General features: G+C 37.5%; 2 protein-coding genes across 2 annotated transcripts in view; one reads left to right on the forward strand and one right to left on the reverse strand.

The window, feature by feature from the left end:
• Positions 1-75: 75 nt before the first annotated feature.
• pllp (plasmolipin) lies at positions 76-3409 on the reverse strand. The gene is made up of 4 exons (XM_033968471.2): positions 3004-3409; positions 1142-1315; positions 637-744; positions 76-408 (listed from the first exon to the last, which is right to left on the reverse strand). The coding sequence occupies exons 1-4, from the start codon at positions 3163-3165 to the stop codon at positions 301-303; spliced, it is 552 nt and encodes a 183-aa protein (XP_033824362.1). The 5' UTR covers positions 3166-3409; the 3' UTR covers positions 76-300.
• Positions 3410-4755: 1346 nt separating this feature from the next.
• fbxl9 (F-box and leucine rich repeat protein) overlaps positions 4756-9072 on the forward strand; it is a 6516-nt gene continuing 2199 nt past the window's right edge. Inside the window, exons 1-12 of the mRNA XM_055222228.1 lie at positions 4756-4816; positions 4917-4992; positions 5134-5235; positions 5313-5447; positions 5969-6148; positions 6626-6931; positions 7001-7217; positions 7553-7710; positions 7788-8003; positions 8077-8289; positions 8717-8934; positions 9010-9066. Coding sequence (XP_055078203.1) covers positions 4939-4992; positions 5134-5235; positions 5313-5447; positions 5969-6148; positions 6626-6931; positions 7001-7217; positions 7553-7710; positions 7788-8003; positions 8077-8289; positions 8717-8934; positions 9010-9066 — 1856 coding nt within the window. The 5' untranslated portion in view covers positions 4756-4816; positions 4917-4938. The remainder of the gene's footprint in view (positions 4817-4916; positions 4993-5133; positions 5236-5312; positions 5448-5968; positions 6149-6625; positions 6932-7000; positions 7218-7552; positions 7711-7787; positions 8004-8076; positions 8290-8716; positions 8935-9009; positions 9067-9072) is intronic.

The raw sequence follows: 9072 nt of genomic DNA on the forward strand, positions 1-9072 counted from the left end.
TAAATTACATTTCCAAAAAGTAGTGAATGAGTCAAGACAAGGACAACAAATGCATGTATTTAAAATCATCAGGTTTCATTCTTAGATATACACAATATTTTAATATAGTCATGAATACAAATGCTTAAAATAGGTGTCATTAAAGCCATTTTACCACAAATTGTTTCAAATATTGAAATATTTGTATATACAGATAATTACGTGTAAACAGTGTGACAAGTCAGTGGTCAAGAGTATGTTGAAGGTACGAAAGGACCTGCAGACTGGACCTGAGGAACACAAGTTGTTCTTTGCGGGTTCCTATGTAGGCACTGTGTTGGTAGCAGCATTCCCTCCATCACCCCTCCAGTCCAAATAGGCAAAGAAAGCACTCACACCATATGCTATGGTCACCACAGCTGCAAAAAACTGAAAATATATCAAGAATTATTTTGTCTGTCAAACTAATCTTTTGCACTGTCCATCATTTAAAATGTAATATTGAGTTTAGAAGCCTTTGTCTCTTATATTTATATATATTATACTGTTGTAGGTGGTTGTGTGCATGCCTCAAAAATAAATATAAAACTTGCAAAATGTAAAAATATTTAGTTCAACAAGCAGTTGTGTAATATAAGTAAGATACCACAGGCTTACCGCTGCAGCAGCGAGATGGCCATAGTAGAACCCATGATAGACACATGCTGCATTTGTGATGAAAGCAATCAGATAGAGCACTGTGACCACACCGTGATAAACCATCACCTATTGGACACAAGAACATCAATTTCAGTGCCCTGCAGAGTGTGATGTCAATGACATGTATCTATGAATGAGTTTTGTTCTAATATCCTGCAACTTTAGTTATAACACACTTGGAAAAATAACAACATTTAGCAAAGTGTAGAAATATAAGTGTAGAAGTGTACAAATCATCATTTGGATGCGACTTTTTGCAGTGCTGTAGGATTCTTAACCCTTTTGACCTTGGGGCCAACTTTTTCAGTACAAAGTAGGCTATTATGGGCCCTATTAGCATACTAAATGATGAAATATTATTTGTGTGGTCCTCAAGGTGGCTGGAGTTAAGAAGAATAGTGACACTACTGTAAATTCAAGTGTTGTATTCAAGTGTTGTAATGTGTGCATCTTGTTTTCTTACCACAAGAGTCCAGGGCACAGATGGGAGCCTTCGCTGTACTCTGTATAGTATGAGGATGAATAGTATGAGGGTGAATAGCCACGAAGTGACAGCCACAAACATGACCCAGCCATACGCAGGTATGACTGTGTAGAGAGTGCTGGCAATCAGAGCCCAGTGCAGAAGCCCCAGAACCTACAAATTGAATGTTTAAATGTTAGTTGTGACAGTTATGTGTGCACAAAAGGACAGCATTATGAATGCATGAAGGAGTGTCAGGAAAGAACAGCACAGAAATCTACTGAACACAACATTGTAATTTCCTTCGGCCTCTTTTCAGTACAGCCAGTGTCAACATTATCACAACACCTGAATGCTCTGAATGCAAACAAAGCAAAGGCGGGGTGTTTAAACAACTGGAGTACACTGATTTACAGTGTCATGACAGAGCACTTGGTCTTAGAATAAAAATGATTTTGTATAGGTAGGTAATAAATCCAAAGCATTTAACTCATTAAGCTAATATTTACTTAAACCTCGGTGATTATTAACTTCAAAACAGTGACTTTACTACAACTCTATCAAGTCCACAGAATATTGCGTAAAATGTACTGTTTGACATCCTCACATTTGAGTAAATGTCTAACTTAATAGCACCAGGTAGAAGTGGCATAGAAAAAAAGTATTTTGTAACAGCGAAGTCTTGCATCAGCTACATATCAACATGGATAAAGTTCTTATGACTGTGATGATCTAAATGAGGTCAGAATGTGCAACTACAGAAATCTAAGCAGGTTAGTATAACATTACATATAAAATTATTCACTGCTTAGTTAGAAAATAAAATTATAACACATTCACAGGATTGAAAATATGATAACAATGAAGTAAGTTTAGTGCTTCACTAACACTAATGTTAATGGTTATGTAGTCTCTTACAGATCAAATTAAGTTTTCTGCTCATTAAAAAGATAGTTATGTTTAACAAAGGCAACATTAGCGCTGGATGTTGATGTGTGAATTCTACTAGTAACGAGGTAATAACATGGTGTTATGAGGGAGATATGAGCTGTGAGCCTTAGGGGACAAAGATCTCATGGGTTTGTAAGTCATTTAGCAGATCACATGTTGTCTTGTGTCGACATAGTACCTAACCTAGTGCAAATATAGTATACAAAAGTGCAACTAGAAGAGACACTATTAGAACAAAGCTTATCTATCCAAAGCTGTAAAATGTGAACATTCTGAGCTACAGAGGTTACTAAACAATTCTAAAAGTATTATTTCAGGAGAAGTGATTAATGCAGCCAGATCAAATTAATATATTTTGATGCAGGTTTAGTAATGAAATTAATGTGATTCAAAGAAAATGTTATTTACACAGAAAATTAAATGAGGAAGTTTGAGATTGATTTCAGATGTAATTGTAAATAAAGCTTTAAAATTTGTCTGTTTATCCTTTCAATAATGTCCTAAAACATAGCAATACTGACTTAACAAATATCATGTACTTAATATTGTTAATTAATTATAATGATACAAAGTAATACAGAGTGTGGTCTTTGAAGTATTCTGTATAAATGTTTTGTGAGAGTTCTGTGTGTTTATTTAAAATAGATTTTACAACAGATTTTTTAATAACTAACTGAGCAATAGTGATAGTAGAGTATTAATATTAAATTTTCTGGGGCTAGTATTAATATTTCCACTATAGAATCAACAAAACTGTACAATCAACAGAATCTTGGTACATTTTAATAAATTATTACTGATAGTTCATAATTATTTATGGAAATATGATAACACTGTCATTAAAGACAAACATTGAACATAAATTATGTATGGAAGTATCAACTGTGTGCAATGTGCTACAATAAACTCACAATTTCTGCGATCATGAGCATGGCTGGGATGCTCCTCACAAATGACATGTCCATGCCAGAGCTGACTTGAGTGGCCAGCCCCCTCAGAGTGTTGCCCCCCTGCTGTGAGCTCTGGGCATTGGTACTAGTCTCTGTGGTTACATTTGATGGGAAGTCTGCCATGATTACAAAAAAGTGTAAAACAATATAAAACAGAATTAATCCAAAGAGTCCCTGGGAAGTGTCCTCAAAGGCTTAACCGTTGTAACCCTTGACAACATTCAAGAAAAAATAATAACAAATAAAAATCCCCACAGTAAACTGTAAAAAATAGAAGTAGTTTTCTTCCTCATAATACACTGGCATATAACTGACATCTGAGTGGATGTGCCTGTCTGCACCTTACACAAACACAAATTCAGAATAGTGGTACAACAGCCTGGCCCTTTTCACCCACTCCCTCTCTCTCTCTGCCATATCTTTGTCCCTTGGACCTCCCATATGGTGCTCTGCAAGTCTCACCTGAGCAACCAAGTGACTCATAAACATAAAAACCACAGAGCAGCAATGCTGGGACAAGTATTCAAAGATTAGCAACAGAAGCAAACACTATAGTCAGAGTAGGCCATTTTAGAGTTTAGGCTATATTAGCCTCCCGAGACCTGGCGTCCTCATATGTGGACTACACATTTTGGGTCGTCTAAGCTACAATGCAAATTTTTAGAAGAAGAATAACAGCATACAAGAACAGCAACAATGCAAATATATTATATATATTCATTTTTTAACCGTTTAGAATGTTTAGAATATTTTATTTTTATTTTTTTTTATTTTCTTCCTGCTTCTGTCAGCAGTTTTCACATGAGACACATTGTTCCAAGAGGCACAATTGTTGTTTCTCATTTTGTTTTTACATTCAGGATAAATGTTGCTGTGTTCAGGGTCTAAATAAATAGTTTTTGCAAATCATTATTCAAATGTTTTATCAAAATGATTAAAATGTCCACATATGAGGACATTTGATTTACATAGTTTTTTCTCAGAAACTACATGATGTAAAAAAAATTATTCTTTGTATTTAGACTCATCAGGTCCCAATCATATTATATATATATATATATATATATATATATATATATATATATATATATATATATATATATATATATATATATATATATATATATATGATGACGGCGTGGTGGATATATATATATATATATATATATATATATATATATATATATATATATATATATATATATATATATATATATATATATATATATATATATATATATATATATATATATATATATCCACCACGCCGTCATCATATTTTTACCTTTATGGTCATGCTAAAGTTTTATTGCTTTCACAATTTCTACAATAATGGTAAATCATTACTGGACTGGGACAAAGTGAAAAGTAGTCTGGAAATTAAAACCACAGACCTGAGAAGGATCATTGTTTTAGTCCCTAAGAGCCCCTGAAACAGTGGCTTTTTAAAGTTCAAACAGGCTACTGTACAAACAGCATCTGGCAAAGAGCAGGCTAGCCCTTTTTGTTTGAATAGATTATTAGGCTGCCATCTAGTGTTAAAAAGGTCTTGCTGTACAGTAATGCATTTTATATTTCATACAGAATAAACTTGCGTAAGGATATATGGGCATAGAATAGATCCATGATAGACAGGCATGGATCTATGCTTACATAAATCCAGAAGGTGGCGGTAGCACGTTGAAGCGCTACATCAGCCACCCGCTGCAAAACACAGAAGAAGTGTCAGCGGCGGTGAGAAGTTCAGGAACATCCGGTACATCCCAGTGCATCGGTACACTTTTTATATTTTAATTGACAGATTCAAGTACAGAAAAAAGACAATGACATGACTATTTGCTTGTTTGCCAATGCTAATGTTGATTAACCTTCAGTACTTGAACTCCGAAAGCTGCCATGGACGGCACTCACAATGATGAGGACGAGATATCACCTGAACTTCCAATTGAGGTAAATATCTTGAGAATAAATGAAAATCACTGACCAATGACAATCACTGGTTAGTTCTTCTATACCCGGCACACATTATTTGCTATCATGTTTAAGTTTGCCTTAGATAAGCGCATTTCTGTCTCCCTTTGTGTCATATAGATAATGGTTTATATCCTAAGCCTTCTTAAAGCTTCAGACAGAAGAGAAGCGTCACTTGTGTGTCGCAGTTGGTACTACGCCAGCCAGGATATGCGCTTTCAGGTATACTGTTATATACATTGTGTTACTACTATGGTATAGACATCTATCTTAACCACTAGATCTTAATCCTTGTGCAGAAGAACGTGACTTTCTCCTTCCCAGCCTCTGCTTCATCCTTGGAGCTGATTAGGAGTCTGAGCAGAAAGCCACGCTGCAGTCTGATCATCAGTCAGGTGGATGGGTTCAGCATGTGTCGGTCTCTGCTTTTGGAGGTTGGTTACAATTGTTAGACTATTAATACTACTAGTTCAGAAGGTAATAATTCAATTCAGGTTAAACTTCTGCTGACCAAAATGCTTCACATGGAATTCAATATCAATATCCAATACATTAAAATACATTAGCACTGTATTGTATATGGTAGTTACATATTCCTCCCAATATTCCTGTTATATGATAAGAGCATTAAATGATCAAATAGTCAGAACAAGAAATTGCTCTACAAAAATATTACCACTAAAGCAACAAAAGTTGTAACAGGCCATGTGCTGTCTACTGCTTTGAAAAAATAAAATATGGAAATAGCTTGTTATATAGTTCAAAGTACACTAGAGCATAGTAGCCTTTTCCGGCTTTTATGATTCAGTTTCTCATAACCTACTTGAGCCTATCTTTACAATTACATTCAGTATAATTTTATGATTTAAAATGACTTTTATGGCACCTGTAGCATCACCTACTTGAATCACATGCTTACTACAGTCATTAAAATGTCTTGTTCTTTGGTAATTAGGTGGGACTGTCTTTAGGCCCTAAGGTTGAGAGTTTGGCTCTGCCTGGCAGCAGTATCACCGAGGCCTCTCTGCTGGCTCTCCTGCCTCGCCTCACGTCCCTGCGCAGACTGGACCTGAGGGGCCTTGATAGCCTATTCATGTCTGGAGCCTTTCTGTCTCGGGAGGAGCACAGGCAGCAGGTGACATGCTCCTGATATTTATCAGTTCACATTTTTGACTAAAACCGGTTCTGTATAATACGTTTGAACTGGGTGGCCTCACACTGAAGAGCATTCATGAGCCCCTATGCTTGCTACTATTTTGGACACTGTGGGCCAAAGAAAAAAAGAATATGATTAGCCAAAATGTTATCAGAGATAATTTTAGTTTTATTTAAGATCTTTAAACAAACATGACTAAAGACTAATTAGATGCTCAAGCTTTAAGTCATATGGCTTGAGCATATGACCTGTTACACCATATGAGGAGTTTCACAAAACACAAAAAGCCAAATGCTCTCCATGTCCCACTGACGAAACAGCTAGAAAATAAACACTCTTATACTGTCTCATTCCTACATATTTTTGGAGAACTGTCCCACATCGTATGCTGTTTTAGTCCCACTCAGGATATAGCTGTGAAATATACAGTGCAATTAATACATGCTCTTTCCCAAGGTGCGGACAGCTCTTTCTGGACTCCAGGAGCTAGACCTTTCTGACCTCCGATACCTCTCTGACCTGACTTTTAACCGCCTCACTAGCTGCACTACTCTCCTCCGGCGCCTCTCTATGGCTGGTTGCCACATTGCATTTGAGTTTGATCCATACAGGGGGTGCCCTGTGGGAGTTGTAGAAGACTCCTCTGCTTTGTTGTCCTTGAGAAACTTGAGGAAGCTGCTGACAGAGCAGAAATCCACCCTGGTGGCTCTAGACCTAAGCCGAACCGCCATCACACCAGAGTCACTGCGAACTATTGCACAGGTTTGTCTAAACATTCTCTTTAACCAGAATTTTTAAAATGTACATGGATATATTTATGTTTGGTTGCAGGTCCCAGGTTTGGTTTTAGAGGAGCTGCATCTTCAAGGTTGCAAAGAGCTGACAGACTACTCAGTGGAGGTCCTGGTCAAACATCAGCCAGAGCTGCAGACTCTGGACATCAGCGGCTGCACAGAGCTGACTAGCAGATCAGTGACAGCCATTGCACACGGCCTCAAGTCGCTGAGGCACCTGTCTTTGTCACGAGACTGGAGGGTCACAGAAAAGGGTGAGCATATGATGCTCATCTGTACAAAAGTGCAATGGGCATGCTTGCATTTTGATATCCCTTTTTGTGTGTTTAGGGACAAACAGACATATGTATTAAAATGTACCTGTTGCAACTATGAAATCAGTTGCAGTTATAAAACTAATAATAGTAAATTTTATAAACAGTGAAACGACAAAGAATCCAGTAAAAGCAAATTTAACTGTATGCCACAAGAGTAAGGGTTTTAGGAATTGTAGATGTTGTGGTGTGTGGTACCTGTGTGTAAGGTGTTTTTTAGTAAATCAATCAACTGGACTGGAACCCATTAGACCCATTGATTGTATCACCTACAGGGCTTGCTGATTTGCTCTCTTTGCCATCTCTGAAAAGTTTAGACCTCTCGGAGTGTCTGAACATTAGTGGAGTAGAGACAGTGAATGGTCTAATAAGTTGCAACACAACCAGAGCACAGCTGCAGATACTCAACCTCAAGAGCTGCACCTACATGAGGGTGCGTCTAAAACCCATTTAAAACATTATGTCCATGTCTAGCTTGTATAGAAACTGTTGAATTAATTTTATTTTTAGGATCTGGCAGTTTTCTCCCTGGTGCAACTCTTTGGGGAGACTCTCCGTGAGCTTGATCTGACTTCATGCACCAATGTCACAGACCTGTCAGTGCATGCCCTCCCTACATTCTCACCAAGGCTCAAGGTGCTGCGGCTTGGCTGGTGCAAAGAAGTGACCGACTTTGGCCTACTGGGCATGATGAAGGTTATCAAAGGTGATCCTGACAATGAAACGGTGAAAACCCCAAATTACTCCTATCAATAATGTTACAATTTACACAAAATAATTACATTAATATACTCTTCAGGGTGACAATGCTCCAAAGTTTACAAGAACCTTCGGTAACATGGGCTTCTTCAAACCACCTCAGTTGCCTTTTGAGGAGCGTCCCAAGCAAGTGACACAGACTACTTTGGAGCATTTAAAACATCAGCCTGGTTCTTCACTTATAACTCTTAGTCGACTGGAGGAGTTGGATCTATCTGCATGCCCCAAACTCACAGACAGCAGCATCACACAGGTGGTTTGCCAAAAGACATGATGTGTACTACTTTAAGAGTTGAGTGAGTGACCTAGACACACATCAATGATCCACAAGGGAAATTACTTGGACACATATCTCACCCATTAGAGTATATTAACAAAGAGCAAATAATAAATGCTGATAAAATTCACAAATTAAATGAAATCTGCAAAAATAGTTTATGAAGTGAAGTAAGGAGATGCAGAGCACAGATGACAGTAGTGGCTTTAGCATGACATAAGGTTACCTGTTAAATTAGAGTTTTTCAATTCATAGCTATCAGTTCAAAATTCCATTCTTAATCTGAATGCACTATGCTCAAGCAAAAGTGACATTGCTTATTTAAATTTGGATCAAAACACACATCAAACTATTAATGTGACATTTTAGTTCTTAATTCTGTAATCATTTGTTTTTCATTCAGGTGTTGCAGTACCCAGATCTCCAGCGCCTGTCCCTCTCTATGCTCCCTGAAATTAGTGATGCTAGTCTCGTGTCTGTAGCCTGTCACTGCCGCAGCCTCACCCACCTGGACCTCAGCGAATGCCCACAGATCAGTGACAGGGGGGTGGCTAAAGCTGCTCCATTTCTACACAGACTGCAGCACCTCTCTCTCTCCTGTTGCAACAATATAACTGACAGGTTAGAATTTTAAAGCATTTTTGTGCATGTCTTTGTATTATCTCTCTAAGCTCGTTTTTTTTTTCATTCTTTTAGATCGATGTCCATTTTAGCACAGCACTGCAAACGACTCAAAACGCTGGACATCTCGAGGTGCAA

The sequence above is a fragment of the Periophthalmus magnuspinnatus genome, chromosome 6 (genome assembly GCF_009829125.3).
Source record: "Periophthalmus magnuspinnatus isolate fPerMag1 chromosome 6, fPerMag1.2.pri, whole genome shotgun sequence".
NCBI lineage: Eukaryota > Metazoa > Chordata > Actinopteri > Gobiiformes > Gobiidae > Periophthalmus > Periophthalmus magnuspinnatus.

Bases quoted from the DNA above. Each gene is read 5' to 3' on its own strand.
- pllp (XM_033968471.2), bottom strand. From the start codon at position 3,165: ATGGCAGACTTCCCATCAAATGTAACCACAGAGACTAGTACCAATGCC. The intron at 745-1,141 runs GTAAGAAAACAA...TGTGTCCAATAG, and splicing joins CTGTGCCCTGGACTCTTGTG to GTGATGGTTTATCACGGTGT. The intron at 409-636 runs GTAAGCCTGTGG...ATATATTTTCAG, and splicing joins GCCATCTCGCTGCTGCAGCG to TTTTTTGCAGCTGTGGTGAC.